General features: G+C 43.0%; 1 protein-coding gene across 1 annotated transcript in view; it reads right to left on the bottom strand.

Moving 5' to 3' along the window:
- Positions 1 to 5,910: 5,910 nt before the first annotated feature.
- The window catches only part of LOC120380940 (solute carrier family 23 member 1-like), a 68,546-nt gene continuing 57,195 nt past the window's right edge, over positions 5,911 to 17,261 (bottom strand). The window contains exons 8-13 of the mRNA XM_039498868.1: positions 16,179 to 16,335; positions 15,651 to 15,904; positions 10,001 to 10,165; positions 8,068 to 8,176; positions 7,154 to 7,249; positions 5,911 to 6,333 (exon numbers count right to left, since the gene is read on the bottom strand). Coding sequence (XP_039354802.1) covers positions 6,068 to 6,333; positions 7,154 to 7,249; positions 8,068 to 8,176; positions 10,001 to 10,165; positions 15,651 to 15,904; positions 16,179 to 16,335 — 1,047 coding nt within the window. The 3' untranslated portion in view covers positions 5,911 to 6,067. The remainder of the gene's footprint in view (positions 6,334 to 7,153; positions 7,250 to 8,067; positions 8,177 to 10,000; positions 10,166 to 15,650; positions 15,905 to 16,178; positions 16,336 to 17,261) is intronic.

Below are 17,261 nucleotides of genomic sequence, written 5' to 3' on the forward strand. Positions count from 1 at the left end.
CAAGGAGCTCAGGGTGGTCCGTCTGTCATGTGTGGCCTTCCACTCGCACCTGGCAGGCAGAGTGGTCTGGGTTCTCATGGACAACACAGCCTCGATGTTCAACATCAGGGGTAGACAACCTATGGCACGCGTGCCGAAGGAGACACACAAGCTCATTTTCAGTGGCACTCACACTGCCTGGGTCCTGGCCACCGGTCCGGGGGGCTCTGCATTTTGATTTAATTTTAAATGAAGCTTCTTAAACATTTTAAAAACCTTATTTACTTAACGTACAACAATAGTTTAGTTATATATTATAGACTTATAGAAAGAGACCTTCTAAAAACATTAAAATGTATGACTGGCACGCGAAACCTTCAATTAGAGTGAATAAATGAAGACTCAGCACACCACTTCTGAAAGGTTGCTGACCCCTGTTCTACATCAACAGGCAAGGCGGAGCCCGTTCCTCAGCCCTCTGCCAGGAAAGTGCTCAGACTGTGGGACTTCTGCATAGCCCATGATATTTACCTGGAACCCCATCATTTACTGGGTATCCGGAACTCTCGGGCAGATCCGCTGAGCCGGGACTTCTCCTCTCAGCACGAGTGGACACTGCACCCAGAGGTGGCGCACAGGATTTTCCAAATGTGGGGCACTCCTCAAGTGGACTTGTTCATGTCCCGGCAGAACTGCCGGTGTCCCTGCTTCTGCTCCGGGGGGGAGGGGGGGGCGTGGGGGCGATCTCTGATGCCTTCCTTCTGTCCTGGTCAGGTCAACTTTTCTATGCCTTTCCCCTGATTCCATTGATCGGCAGAGTCTTGGAAAAGAGAAAAATGGACAGGGCCTGGGTCCTCCTGATCACCCTGGCATGGCCAGGCAACATTGGTTTGGGACTCTCACGAGCCTGGCAGTCGCCCTACCATGGCTGTTGCCAACCCACCTGGACCTGCTCTCCCAGGAGCAAGGTTGCCTCCTCCACCCCAACCTAGCGGCACTCCACCTCATGGCGTGTCTGCTCCATGGTTAGGCCAGGAGGAGAGGACTTGCTCGGAAGGGGTTCAGCACGTCCTCCTGGAGAGCAGGCATCCCTCCACACATCAGGCCTACCTGGCGAAATGGTCTCGGTTTTCCTGGTGGGCTGCTGATCGGGGCGTCTCACCCATGGCTGCTCTGATCCAAATTATATTAGACTACCTCCATCTTAGAGCCCAGGGCCTAGAGCCTTCGTCCATCAAGGTACACTTGGCGGCCATATCAGCCTTCCACCCGCCAGTGCAGGGTCACACAATATTCTCTCATGCCATGACTGGCCGATTCCTTAAGTCGATTTTTTAGGAAGCGATTTTATACAGTTGATTGTGTGTGTCCCCACTAAGTGCATTAAGTCGGCGGTGTGCGTCCACACTACCATGGCTAGCATTGACTTTTCAGAGCATTGCACTGTGGGTAGCTATCCCACAGTTCCCACAGTCTCCACCGCCCATTGGAATTCTGGGTTAAGCTCCCAATGCCTGATGGGGCAAAAACATTGTCACAGGCAGTTTTGGGTACATGTCATCTGTAGCCCCTCCCTCTGTGAAAGCAACAGCAGATAATCGTTTGGCACCTTTTTTCTGTGCGGACACCATACTGCTTTCAGCAGACAGTGCAGTAGGACTGCTAACCGTCGTCATCGAACGACTGCTTCCGCTGCAACTCTGCTCTCCTGGTGCCATGAATCCACCTTGCAGGCCCTCTACATGACCATTGTCATCCACCGCTTCCACTGCAACTCTGCTCTCCTGCTCTTGTCTCTCCATACCACGGTGTAGCAGGGTGCTGGTGCAAAAGCACCTAATTACCTCTACTCAGCCAACAATCACTCGAAGAAGAAAAGACAGTTACCTTTTCCGTAACTGGTGTTCTTCGAGATGTGTTGCTCATGTCTATTCCACATCCCGCCCTCCTTCCCCTCTGCTGATGAGCTCTGCACAGTCACCTGTGCTGATCAGCTCGCCACGCTGGCCAAACAGGAAATGAAATTCAAAAGTTTGCGGGGCTTTTCCTGTCTACCTGGCCAGTGCATCTGAGTTGAGAGTGTTGTCCAGGTGATCACAATGGAGCACTCTGAGATAGCTCCCGGAGGCCAATACCATCGAATACCGTCCACACTACCCCAAATTTGACCCGGTGATGTCGATTTCAGTGCTAATCCCCTCGTCAGGGAGGAGTACAGAAATCGATTTTAGGAGCCCTTTAAGTTGATAAAAATGGCTTCATCGTGTGGACGGGTGCAGGGTTAAATCTATCTAACGCTGCTAAATTTGACCTAAACTCGTAGTGTAGACCAGGGCAGAGAAACATATACTGAGATTTTGCTGTGAATTGAAATCTATGCTTATGTACCTCAAGTAATTTGAATCAATAATAGGGAGTGTTTTTGATACAGTCTACAACTTGCAGAATTTGATTTTTTTAAATAATTTTGATGGATAATATCAACGTTTATTTTTAAAGCATTTTTATTTTTATCAATCAGTTTTCACAGTTGATAGAAATTATGTGGCATGGTAGACAATTATTTAATGACAACAGAGCTTGAGATTCAAAAAGTTAAAGCTTTATAAACCATTAAAGCACAAGTTTTCAACATTACACCAAAAATACAAAGTAAATATCCTTAAATCAAACTCTAAAGTTCTCAAGCAGTATTTTTCTTACTTTGCCTATCTATACATTTCAGTTATCAATAGAAAAAAAATTGTTGTTGGCTTTTCTGTGTATGGTGAAATTGACATTTACCAGTAAAAATCTAATCCTCCCAAATCTAGCTCCAACAAATAGAACATCAGAGACCAAAAATGAAAAATTGCCTGATTAAAAATAAAGAAGTCTCCAGAAGTTTTACTCTGAAGCAAGAGAGGAGATTTTCAGATAACACCACACTAAATGCTAATAGGATCAGATGAAATTCTGAAACCCTCTAGCATTCGATGCCAAGAGTTTTCTGCCTCTTCTTGAATTCTTTTAAATAAGATCTAGGTTACATTTATTATTTGTAGTGCAGTAGTTCTTTAAAGGCCCAATCAGGGCTCTGGGCCCCATCATACTAGGTGTCATACAAACATAACAAAAAAAACAACAGGTGGATACAACAGACAGAATGAGGAAGATCAACAGTGAGACAGTTATGCTAAGTGATACACAATGATGACAGCAGTGTTCATACAATGAAGAGTGACTCTCTCATGAACCTCCTTTATCATATTTTCTTTCTGTCGGATCTAAATCAAATCTGTACCAGATTTTTCTTTCACATCATGCTATATATAGGCTCATTTAAATTAATGTTGCCCACTTCATGCCTACACTGCACAATAATATGCCTTCCTAAAACACACTCTCCGAACTCTAGACTTTCAGCTCAATGAATTGTTAGGAAAACAAACTCTCATATCTGCAGTCTCCAAAATTACAAGGCGCCTATATAAAACACTGAATCCTTACACTACATTCCTCGTGTTCTATTTCCATTCTATATGGTTCTATACGGTGATTCCAATTTAAACAATGGCAGCCCTGTAGGAAAACATCTCACACTGAAGCTTCCAAGATGATAATAGACAGTTTATCTAACATATCAGTCCTGGTCTCCCACCTTCATGATCTGTAGTACGCCCTTCTGTTCTAGCCTTGGGTTCCCCAAACAGCTTTGCCAGTGCACCTCAGTTTTGACCTGCAGCACCTCTGCTACTCCATCCTGAGCAAAGGCTTTGTGAGATTTATAGATTTTAAGGCCAGAGAGGACCACTGTGATTGACTCCTTTGACCTCCTGTTTAAGACAGGCTATAGGATATCATTGTATTAATTCATGAGTCAAAATCAAGGGCAGTTTTTTAAAGGAAAAAAACCAACCAATCTTGATTTTAAAGTTTCCAGTGATGCAGAATCTACCACAAACCTTGTTCCAAAGATTAATTACCCTCATTGCTTAAAATTTGTGCCTTATATCTAGTCTGAATTTGTCTAGCTTCAACTTCTAGCCATTGGTTCATATTATATCTTTGTCTGCTAGATTGAAGAGCCCACTATTACCAGATTTGTTCCCCATGGAAGCATCTATAGATTAATCAAGACATCCCTTAACCTTCTCTTTCATAGGCTAAATAGATTGAACTCCTTAAGTCTTTCAATATAAAAACATGTTTTTGAATCCTTCAATCATTCTTGTGGCTCTTCTGTGACCCTTCTCCAATTTATCAACATCCTTCTTTTAACTGTGGACACCAGAACTGGACACAGTATTCCAGCAGTGGTGGCATCAGAGCCACATATATAACCTCCCACCTTCCTACTTGTTTCTACATCCGGTGACATTAACCCTTTTGGCCACAGTCTTATGCTGGGAGCTCATGTTCAGCTGATTCTCTCCCAGGAACCCCAGGTCCTTTCCAGAGTCACTGGTTCCCAGGATACAGTTCCCCACTCTGTAAGTATGGCCTGCCTTCTCTGCTCCTAGTCTAGTCTTGGGTCCCAGTCCTGCAAAGACTTTCGCACGTGCTTAACTTTACACACTGTGAGAAGTACCATTTTTCAATGGGACAACTCACAAAGTTAGACAGTTGCATATGTTTTTGCAGGATCAGGGTCTTTGACTGTAAGATCTTCAGGGCAGGGTCTGCCTTTATTTTATGTTTGTGCAGAGCTGAGCACACAGCACTTAAATAATGAATGACGATGTTTATGTGATCTGTACCGTGGGACTTTCATCAAGACTTGTAAAGAAATCTTTTCCATTCACAGTTTGATCTTTATATGCTGCTATTAGGCCCTGCATTCACTATTGTCTCTCATCTGCCCACACTCCTTTCAAAGATCACCAATTCCACGGCCTCCCTAGATTCCCCTAAGCCTTTTCGAGGGTAGGGGGTTGCTTTCATGGGACCCAGAAAGTCCAAGCGCATGCGTAAGTCTTTGCAGGATTGGGGCCCAAGACTAGACTCCTAAAAGCACCAGAATGTCTCCTCTAACCAGAGAGCAGATGCAGCTAGTTGGATGATAATACCAACAAGGAAACTAAGAGGAAATGTACAGTCATCTGTAGGTTGCAAACCAAAAAACATTTTATGACTCCTTTGCTTTTGTCAAAACGCTTGAAAGACAAACTGAATCATTTCTGTATCACCGACACATTCCGCTCATCTGCTTGACCTTTCAGTTCACCCCACAGTTTTGAAAAATGTCATTTTTAGTTCGACCAAAACAATTCCCTCCCCCTGCCCCAATTTTTCAAAACTGCTTGGAAACTGAAAAGTCTCTTCTTCAGCCAGGTCAGTCACAAGGCCACCTTTCTCTAGAGCAGTGTTCCGGAACCTTTTTGGTACCAGGGACCAACTTGCTGCCTCCTAAACTGTGTCAGGGAGATCTCAAGGAGCAGTGCCAGTCCATGGACTTGTTGTTGAGAAACACTATTCTAAATCACACACACAAATGGAGCTAACTGCCTTTTTGTTCTTCCTCTGTCCCTTCCTTCATTTTATACTGGAATTTTCTTTCCCAATTCCCTTCTTCTCCTGTCTCTTCCCCATATAGAGACATCATACGACAGAGTTCCCCTTCCGTATGGTAATACTGAGAGGAGCCCCATGTAACACCTGACAGTTCTGGTTAGGGGCCAAGTAGCACATGCACTTTTCTGTCACTCCCAGTGATCAGCTGGGGTGGAAGGGTAGCTGTCACAGCTCCCGAACAGCTGATCAATGGGAGAGGGAAACACTGCTGTGCATATGCTATTCAGAACCTGATCAGGACTGTCATGGCTCACAAAGAGAAAGTGTGTGTGGGGGGGAACAAGCTCCTTCATAAGTGCTGTGGCCTCCGGCCAGGCTGTTCCCCAGTCAGTATATTCTTGCTACATCTTGATAAAGGGAGGCAGAAAAAGGTGAGGTACTTACTCAAGGTCACACAAGGAGTCAGTGGCAGAGCGGGGAATAGAAAACAACAGTTTTATCATCTATTCTCCTGTTCCAACCTCTATCAGGTTGTCTGTAAACATGGTTTTCATGGCACGTGCTTTGCAAATGAGTCCACCTCCTAACCATGGGCTTATATCCTTGTATCAATGTCTATCTCTGGTTCTCTTTCTGAGCTTATTTTGAAACTGTTTTCCTGTTTGAGGCTCTTTGGTCCTTCCTTTCTCTTGAATCCAGATAGCCTTTGCGGGCAAGTTGGGAGGTACTGAACCCAAGAGGAGGTGCAGAACTTGGTGCCTATCCCAAATGGAAGACTGTAGACTTCCAAAACGCGCATCTCGTCACACTCCTCCTGGCAGGTCTCTTTCCATGCTAAGAGTCCTCGCTCTTCCTGGCTTCCTACCAAAAGGAAGTGAGAGGAAAGTTACCGAAGAACCATTAACACAGACTTAAGCACATATTTAGTGCAGTTCCCTAATTACACACAGTTCTGGTATCGTACTACTCCCACCATAGTGTCTCAGTGCAATATGATATATTGATACTTTACACTTCAGTAGCTCTTCCTATGTTCAAAGCATTCAACAAAATTAATTAACACTATTAGAAGATACTTTTCTTCCTGATACAACAGCATTGTAAGCCGGATTCTCCATTGATCTATCACATGCCATGCATGTTGACTACAGTTAAAATAATCCATTTTAAAACTAGCCTGAGTGCACATTTCCTCTCCCCTCTCCCCATGTCCCCAGCTCCCCCCTTAAGCTTGCTCAAAACAGAAGACTTTCTGTTGTCAGTAGACATTACAGCCTATCTTGCCAGGGCTTTGCACACAGTCGGTATTTTTCCTAACATGTTCCACCATTTCCAGTGTAAACCCCTAGTAGATGTGTGTTACAGGTCCTCCTTTGTGTTGGTGCACAGAGAATATGAGTTGTCACAGCCTCCTCGCTGTGGAGGTCTGACTCTTTAGCTCAAGCTGTATCAGACATGCTTTTAACTCTGGAGGTCCCTGGTTTGTCCAGCAAGATGGCAGCCATGATCATACCACCCCAGCTCCACCTCAGGTGGCTGTTGGCATTTTAAATGCCAGCAGCACCTGGGTCCGTTGACACGAGCACTCCCACCGTTATTCCCACCAGTGGAGCTGAATTGTTGGTGATTATGGTGGGAGACTGTAGGAAGCAGAGGGCTAGATCGCTACAGCTGATCAGACCTGGAATCGTGTTATCAAGGATAAATGCCAGGAATCCACCCACAAACATGCCAGTGGTGAGGAGCACTCGGATCACTTGGTCTAGCTGGAGAATTCCTGAAAGAAAAACAAAACCTCAATAAGGGACCCAAAGACACACATTTGACCAACAACAAAATCAATGACAATCTGCCACAAGTCACTCACTCGCCAAGGAGAGACATGCAGCTCAACAGCAGAAAGTACCGTGCTCCCTCTTCCAAACCAGGGCATGAGATTTTGTTGTTTTACAATTTAAAATAGCTTCATCCTGCTGATAGTTTCATTTGTATGTTTTTAGTCCATGTTACTAATTTATATAATGGCCAGAGCATACAAGGTGACTTACTAATTCATAAAAAGACACTTGTAAGATCTTTGGGGCAGACACATTAACTGCAACAGACACAATGTGTGGGCTAACAGTTCACGGACAAGAAAGGGACTAAAGTCACCCTCTTGTAATTAGCAGGAGGTTCTGGCCCTTTGTTTTTCCAAAGGCAGTATTTTACTGCAGGTAGATAGCCACAAGGATGCTCCAAAGACAGAGATTCCAATCAGAATTCAGCCATGATAATAAGCCAGTTCTTCCTCTTACTAATTGCTTCTCACACCGGAACATTCCAAAAGGAATGGGAGCCACTGATTCCTTGCATTGCAAAGTCTGTATTTGTTAACATGAATTCATTTAGCAGTGAGAGATTGCTACATCTTAAAGATTCCTTACAACGAAAGTGCTACAGCAGCACATCCAGAAGGCAGGACTGCCAGCCACTAGGCAACTTTCATGGGTTTGTACCATGTAACATTTGTAGGCTGCATTTCTCTGTATCAGTATTGACTTTAGTTTCATATTTGGGAGGATGGTCCCAATAAATGAGGATGCTCATTTTTACCTGTTTCTAGCACTTGAGAATTTTTGTTTACCCAGCTGGGAATTGCCAGACCCGCATATATAGAGAATCCAAAGATAAACAGGTTTCTTGAGGAGTTCATGTCCACATACTGTACAGAGAGATTACATGTGTTAATACATACTGCTCAAAACGATCAAAATCTATAAACTGCTTGGACCTGCTGATGAATCCTTGGACCCGCATACACATATGCAGTGACAGTTACTAGGGGCAGAATTTCATACACTATTGCAGAAACAGCTGTAGAAATGAAATTAACAAATGTCTACAGAAAAACACTGATATACACAGAGCCATGTCATCAGCTGGCATTTATTAGTACTGAATCAGAACTGTAGGGCTGGAAGGGACCTTGGGAAGTCATCAAGTCCAGCCCCCAAGTAAACCTAGACCATCCCTGACAGGCATATGTCTAGCCTCTTAAAACCTCCAGTAATGGGGATTCCATAACCTCCCTTGGTAACCTATTCCAGTGCTTAACCACCCTTAGAGTTAGAAAGTTTTTCCTAATATCTAACCTGAATGTCCCTTGCAGCAGATTAAGTCCATTACTTCTTGTCCTCCCTTCAGTGGACATGGAGAACAATTTATCACTGTCCTCTTTATAACAGCCCTCAACAGATTTGAAGGTTGTTATCAGGGCCCCCCTCAATCTTTGTTCCTCAAGACTAAAGATGTCCAGTTTTTTGTTTGGGGTTTTTTAGTCTTTCCTCACAGGTCAGGTTTTCTAAACCTTTTATCATTTTTGTTGCTCTCCTCTAGACTCTTTCCAGTTGGTCCACATCTTTCCTAAAGTGTGGCCCCCAGAATTGGACACAGTGCTCCAGCTAAGGCCTCACCTGTGCTGAGTAGAGCAGGGCTATCATCTCCCTTGTCTTACATACAACACTCCTGTTACTATGGTGCAGAATGATATTAGACTTTTTAGCAACTACACCACATTGTTGACTCATATTCAATTTTGTGATCCTCTGTAACCCCCAGACTGTTTTCAGCAGGACTACACTTAGGCAGGTATTCCTCATTTTGTAGCTATCCGTTTGATTTTTCCTTCCTAAGTGAAGTATTTTGCATTTGTCTTTATTTAATTTAATCTTGTTGATTTCTGACCAATTCTCCAATTTGTATAGGTTGTTTTGAACTCTAATCCTGTCCTCCAAAGTGCCAGCAACCCCACTGTCACCTGCAAGTTTTATAAGCACACTCTCCATTCCATTGTCCAAGTCATTCATGAAAATACTGACTAGTACTGGACCCAGGATTGGTTGCTGTGGGAACCCAGCTAGATACATCCTCCCAGGTCAACAGCAAATCATTGATAGCTTTTGTTCGAGTACGGTCTTTCAAGTGGTGGTGCACAGACTTTATAGTAGTTTCATCTAGAGCACATTTCCCTAGTTTGCTTATGAGAATGTCATGTGGGACTGTACCAAAAGCCTTACTAGCATCAGGATATATGATTCCAGTGGAACTAATGGAGTTAACCAGAAAAAAAAATAGGTCAAGACATCAGCAATCCAGGCTTCCCTCCTGCCTATACCAATGTGCTTCAAATCAACCAGTCAGGAAAGACTGCCTCTGGGGTGACAGTAGGGATCACCAGGTAGTGTAACCATGCCACCATAACTCTGACATCACTCGCCTATTAGCAGTGCTGCAGTCCCACGACAAGTTAACCAGGGGACTCAGTTTCTGGTGACCCCACTACAGCTAAGCCTTCTTCTGGTCCATTCATTGGCCTCTTTGATGAAATTGCCAACATGATGGCTAACTAGTGTGAATTACAGCAGTGGTTTTTGTGATGAGGCACTTGTCCCAGTAAACAACTGCACTGAACGGGAACCTGACTGCAGACCAAAATTCTCTCTCAAGAGTATTTGGTCTTGTAAATTAAATCCTTTGAGGCCGTTACCTGCAAATTGGAAACTCCCACAGCAGTGATGATTCCAAACATCACAAGGAGCAGTCCTCCAATCAGGGGTGTTGGTATGCTGGCAAACACAGCGCCGATCTTCCCAAACATGCCTATCACAAGCAACACGCAGCCACCAGCAACGATCACCATTCTACTTCCTACCTGTGTCAAGAGGGACAGCACAGAATCACTGTACAAAGTACACAGAACTGGAGGATGGAAGGCTGTAGAGATTGCATAGTCTGACCATGCCCAGATTTACAAATTAGATTAGATCGTTCAATATCAGGTTAAATTCCAGGACTCAAACAGCAGCCTGAGAGGTTTTTTTTACTGACATAGCAACCTCACAGAATCTGGTACACAAACTGCACAGTAATTGCAGATTTCTAAAGAATACAGTAGCTCCTCACTGAACGCTGTAGTTATGTTCCTGGAAAATGCAACTTTAAGTGAAACAATGTTAAACAAATCCAATTGTCCCATAAGATTTAATGTAAATGCGGGGGGTTAGGTTCCAAGGACATTTGGGGGGGGGGGGGCAGACAAAAGGCATTATACTGTATGCTGTACAGTACTGTACTGTGGTTGGGAAGTGCCCCTGGCTTACCCCACACAGGCACAGCCCACTGCGGGCAAGGAAGCACCTTTGCAGCAGCAGCGGCAGCTTCCCCAGAGAACAGGCTCGGATTTTGCTGGGAATGCTCCGGGCCCACCTCTTCCTGTCCCCGCTCCACTCCAGGCCCACCTCTTCCCACCCCCACTCCACCTCCTCTCCAGAGTACGCCACATCCCTCCCCCCTCACAAAGTCCTAAGTGCCACCAAACAGCTGTTTTGGGGGGGGGGAAGGACTGAGAGGGAGGGCGAGGAGGCGGAGAAGCGGAACTTGTGCAATGCTCCCTTGTAAAGTCGCTGCTCTTCCACAGAAACTTACAAGCAGGCAGCCAAACAATGTTATAAGGGAGCATTGCACAACTTTAAATGAGCATGTTCCCTAACTGAGCAGGGATGTAACACTGAAACAACGTTAAGTGGGACAACGTTAAATGAGGAGTTACTGTACTGTATAATTAACACAACCTGGACTGAGAACAATCATGGATTTACTTTGTTGCATGAGATCCTTTATCCTGGAAATACCCTACCACCATCAGCCACTTTATCATGTAATAACAGTGAACCATTAGTGTTAGTTCGGGACCGTGCACAAAAAGATAATAAATAAATTACAGTGTTAATGACTTTTGCTGGAGGCTTTGCTATGACACCACTCTAAAAACTCTTAGGGCCAACTGGAACTTATGTTGGAACTGTTTATTTGATTTTTTGAGTCTAGTTTCACATGAGCACAGAGCGATACTTACAAAGTGCTTCCAAACTTGGCGGCCAACTCTCCTCACACTGAAGTTAATGACCAAGTTTCCATTGACTTCCAGAAAAGGATCAAGCCTTTGGAGAGCCACGTTTGGATGCTGGTGAGAGTGTCTGTTTTGATCTCTCTTTTTCAATGACAGATTGAGCATTTGTAAAAGAAAACTGGGTAGGTACTTTGGTTTGTCCATATACACCATAACCCAGATATATTAAGTGAGGAAGCAAGATTTCTCTCACTTTTCACTGGATAAAGCCAGGGAGATTTCTAGTCAGGCAATGCACCAAACACTATGATCAAGCACTAAGAGCTTCTCCTCTCACGCATATCTGGCAAAGTATGTGAATAAGAAAGAAAAACAGAAACTGTGGAACAAACTTTAAAGATGTTCAGGAGAAGTGAATAGTTATGTAAATTAAGGGAGAAAGACTACCAAAACACTTGCTGGACCTTCAATTAAAAGTAGCATGTTGCTTCATGGAAAGTTTTAGAGAATCACACTATGATGTGAAATGTTCATGTTTTAGGCAGAGGAATTATATAATCCTTGTTGACATTTTAAAATTAAATGAATCATTTTACTCCTCCCCTGCTAATATGTGAAGAATTTCATGTTTCAGACAAGAGGGTTTTTTTGGCTAATGGTGTCAGCAAAACTAGTTTCTGGAACTATTATTGTCCCTTTTCAAACACCTTTTGGCATGTGAGATATTAGTAAATCCATTCTGGGGAGGTGGTGATACGGTGTATCAAAATAAAGCAATCCATATTTTTGTGTTCAACTTTCAATCTGATTTTTCTGTCCCCTGGTTTTAAGGCCACAGTATTTTTTCCATTTGTTTCACATGAGCACAGAGCGATACTTACAAAGTGCTTCCAAACTTGGCAGCCAACTCTCCTCACACAAAACCCAAAAAACAAAAAAACCCAACAAATCTATCTTAGTAAAGGCCCAAATAATTATTTATACTAGATGTGACACTGACAGACCAGCCAAGCCAACCTGTCTATGACCCATAACAACTTAACACGAGGCCTTACAATTGTATTCAAGACAATCCACTTATGTATGAAGAACAGGAGTACTTGTGGCACCTTAGAGGCTAACAAATTTATTTCAGCATAAGCTTTCGTGGGCTACAGCTCACTTCTTCGGATGCATAGAATTTGTTAGTTTCTAAGGTGCCACAAGTACTCCTGTTCTTTTTGCGGATACAGACTAACACGGCTGCTACTCTGAAACCTGTCACTTATGTATGGGTCTCAAAGAAATGTTAATTAGGGTAGCAAGCCCCAACTCATTCACTTTGTATTGATAAGAAGCGAAGGGTATTTGTCTGTGTTTACCTATATCTTGTTAGAAGTATAACAATGTAAGCAATGTTTAACAATGTTAAGTCCCTTTCATGTCTTAATTATATATGTGACTGTGTCCAAGTAACCTTAAGATCAAAGATGTGTAATACTGCAGGAAACTAATATTATCTACATTGTTTTCAGCTTAACTATCAATGCTATAATGAAGTACTGGCTAATTGCCCTATGTGAATGAATGCAACTAGCTTACCTGTGTATGCATAGGAAATAGGAGATTGGTTTCAAAGCAAAGAGCTGCATTGTCTATTTTTTCTCAGGGGAAGGCCCTGCTTTGACAATTTCTGTGAGGAGTTGTGTCAGCCTGCTTAGAAGCGCTATAAAGGAAAGCTTTGGGCCAGATCCTTTCTTCTGTAGTCTGCTTAAACTTTTAACAGGGAAAGTCGTAAAACAGAGATCTTCCCAATTATTATTTGGAATAGCCTGGAAAATGTATGGAAGGACTCCAACAGACCCTACACCTGGGCTGCTTATTGGACTATAACCCTTTAAATTGATTCCAGAAAGACTATCACAAATCAGTAGCCTCACCATCTCTCCTATGAAACAGACCTAAGGACTGTACACATATTTGTATATATATTGATCTTTTAACCATTTACAACTCTCTTCTTTATTTTTCCTTTTATTATTAAGCCTTTAAGTTTTTAGTTACTAAAGGATTGGCATCAGCGTGATTATTGGGTAAGATCTGAGACTCATATTGACCTGAGGATAAGTGTCTGGTCCTTTGGGATTGGTGAACCTCACACATGGTGAATCAGGTTTTCAGTAACCCTTCACTATATTACTTGGCTGTCTAGGTGGGAACCAAGGGCTGGGATGCCTAAAGGGGACTGTGTTTGCCCTCTTGTTTCCCAATGTGGTACTGCAGAAGCTGTATTGTTACTAGCTTGGTGAATCCAAGTATAGAATAATCTACCAGTTTGAGGAACTGCTGCCTGCCCTCTTTCTTGCAGTCTGGCCCATCCACACATCCCAGTCACACTAGGATTATGGTGAAGCCTAATATGTTTAATATACTTAGGTGACAAATTATACCGTGTATGAAGCTGACACCAAGGTCAAGAATCTACTTCACTGGTGCCATGAGTCTGAGTGCTTGATTCCAAAGCCTGTTAACAGTCTGTTTCAATAGTGTCAGGGAAAGAAAAGGAAGCCCAATTATCTTGCTTAAGTGAATATTTTAATGGGGTGAAAACATATCTAGTTTACTGTTTGTTTGCAAGGTGATTCTGAAGTCTTCATCAAGACTCTGAAATCCTATTTATGCTTTGCTAGAAGTTATGGCTTGACATTGATGTCTTGTTTCTATATTTATTACTGAAAGATGTATTTCCTGTGAAATGATAAACACATAAAAACCAAAATTCAAAATATGCTTTAAGGGCCAGGTCCAACTCCCACAGAAGTCAATAGAGCTTTTCTACTGACTTCATAAAGATTTGGATCAGTCTCGAAATTCAAGTGGTCCCCAAATTTGTGAAACTGACTAACCTTACAAGAAATGGGATCCCAAAGGAAATTTCTGCCCTAACTCAGAAGGGCTGACACTGACATTACTGCACTGAAGCTAGATCATGGTTATGAAGAGAGGGAAAGTGGGCTACTTGATAATATTTTGAGTGCATTTTATACATTTTCAAATATGTATAGACCCCTTATATACAACGTATGCACAAATCACACATTTAATGAGTCATTTAGCCAATGCATAGGAAACATCATCTCATTGACCATCTAGTAACAGTGTACACTGGGTTACAGAGCAGACTGCCTTCCATGCATGTGCCCACATACCAGCTATGCTGAAAGCTACCAGAAGCTGGTATCTGTGGAAATGACGATTCTTCATGGGGTTTATAAAATGCAGTGAAATAAACTAGTTTGTGACTGGCCAACTTCTGCCTCTACTTCCCTTATGCAGCTCCCCTGACAGCATTACATAATTTGTTCATGAATGATTTAAGAGTGGTCACCACCGCCAGAGCTTTCTGATTGGCTGTCAGATGTATCAGTCCCATGATATTCTGAATAACTCAGAGCTGACCGCTAAAGTGAAATATATACCCACAAATGAGTTTAAGAATGCAGTGTAGTTATAGCTGTGTCGGTCCAAGGTGGCACTTGGAGTACTTTTCCCTGACCTGAAGAAAAGCTCTGTGTAAACTTGAAAACTTGTCTCTCTCACCAGCAGAAGTTGGTGATTGGTCCAATAAAAGCTATTACCTCACCCACCTTGTCACTCTATAAGAATGGGAGTAAAACCATTCAGAAAATAGTGCCAGTTCAAAATGATTAAAAATGCTTAACCTTATGGCTTGACATTTGTAGTTATCAAGAAGTGTGGCACCTTTAATATCCCTGTCATTGCTTAGTTCTAAGCATCATGGAACATGAGCAGTTTTTAAAGACTATATATTGCTTATTTCCATTTTTTCCACAATATTTTTGTTGAATTTGGCTCTCAGGGAAAGTCCCAGATTGCCAGCCTCACAGCATGAAGGCTTCTCTTTATCCCCAGAAGGAGTGCAGAGCAGATAATCACCATGTATGCGTCTCACGTACCACCCCAACAACATGCCTCTCCCAAACTGGAGCAACCCCCGCCTCTAGGAATGGAACAATAGTTCAGGTAACGTGAACCATTTGAGCCTTAATCTCCCTGAGAGCCAATTAGAAATGAATGGGGTAGTGTCTTTTGTGATGAGGACATTTGTACTTGAGATGGACTGAGATCACTTCATAGACCCAGCAATAAGACATGTTGTAAATGTGTGTAATATATTTATTAAAACCACAAGTATAGCCACCCTTTGAAAACTATTGCACTTTTCCATACCAGTGACCTAACCCAGCGCTCCATTGCTGTGGGCTGGTGGCACTGCAGTAAATCTTACCCGGGTGATTCCCAGCGCTCCAACGTTCTCACTGTAAGAAGTGGTGCCATTCCCTGTTCCCCACGCCCCAGCCAGAAGACAGCCAATTCCCTCAACTCCAATTCCACGGTTGATAGCATGCTTCGGAGGGGGCGGGGCACCAGACAGTCGGGCGCAGGCATAGTAATCGCCTACCGACTCCACCATAGAGGAAATCACTCCAGCTATGATGCCAAATATCCCAGCCAAACTGATTGTTGGAACTCCCCATTGGCCTGCAAATTAAAAAAAAAAAAGAGCGAGTCAGATCACTGGGGCTAGTTTTGCTGTAAAATCCATTCGAGTAAATCACTAGTGATTTTTCTAAGTGTGGGTCTGTGTTTCTAGGCCAGCCCTGCCTGAGCTTTACCATTTGGGTTCCTCAGTGTCCTCATTTTCCACTGTCATTCAAAAGATCCTTAAAAGCAAAAAGGATACACACAAAGCAACACTGGGAAAAACAATGAGAAGGAACAACAAATAATTCGCAACATGCTACTACAACTATACCTGGGTACGGGAACCGGAACCAGGGTGCTTGGGACAGAACATCTCCTTTGATGTCAGTCCGAGCCAGATAGCCATAAACTGCAGCGTCCGAGGGGAAGGCATTGGTAACAGTGAGTGCAAAACATATCAGCCAAGTAATGGCGAGGCCAAGAAGAACCTAGACAGTCACATAAAGTGCATTCTGATTAATGGCCATCCTATTTCCTTAATAGAAGTACTCTGCCTCCTGGAGCACAGACAGACAAGGCCCCCACTGCATTCTGAAAGCGTATTCTCTTTTTGTTCCCCCATTTGCTTGTTCATTCAATAAGATGAAGGTGACATGGCAGAGTCTCCCTGCCTCCTGCAGGTTTTTGTCTGGTTTAGAAGCTTCACTGGAGCAGTGGCTCTCAACCTTTCCAGACAACTGTAACTGATTTGAATTGCGTACTCCTAAGTTTCACCTCACTTAAAAACTACTTGTTTACAAAATTAGACATAAAAATACAAAAGTGTCCCAGCCACACTATTACTGAAAATTTGCTGACTTTCTCATTTTTACCATCTAATTCTAAAAGAAATCAATTGGAATATAAATATTGTACTTACATTTCAAGTGTATAGTATTTAGAGCAATATAAACAAGTCATTGTCTGTATGAAATTTTAGTTTGTACTGATTTAGCTAGTGCTTTTTATGTAGCCTGCTGTAAAACTAGGCAAATATCTAGATGAGTTGATGTACCCACAGGGGTACATTAACCTCCGGTTGAGAACCACTGCACTGGAGAATCCAATTTTCCCTGTTATCCAGAAAGTTTTGTTGGAAGCAGCTGTGAATACTGACAATCAACTACTAGCCAGGCTTACCATCATCACCTTGGAACAGACTCCCAGAATCCTTAGCTACACTGCAGTGCATTACATCATTACTCAGACTTGGTAAAAACATCAGTCTTGTGAGCACAGTCATGGCAATGAACTGCTGCTGACCATTGTTTTAGAAAGAAATAGAAGTGCCCTTGGTTTGTGGTACAGACCAGTCAGGGTCATCAGTTACTGGTAAGGGCCAGTGTCCACAATATGGTGACCAGATATCTTGAGT

The sequence above is a fragment of the Mauremys reevesii genome, linkage group 1 (genome assembly GCF_016161935.1).
Source record: "Mauremys reevesii isolate NIE-2019 linkage group 1, ASM1616193v1, whole genome shotgun sequence".
Lineage (NCBI taxonomy): Eukaryota > Metazoa > Chordata > Testudines > Geoemydidae > Mauremys > Mauremys reevesii.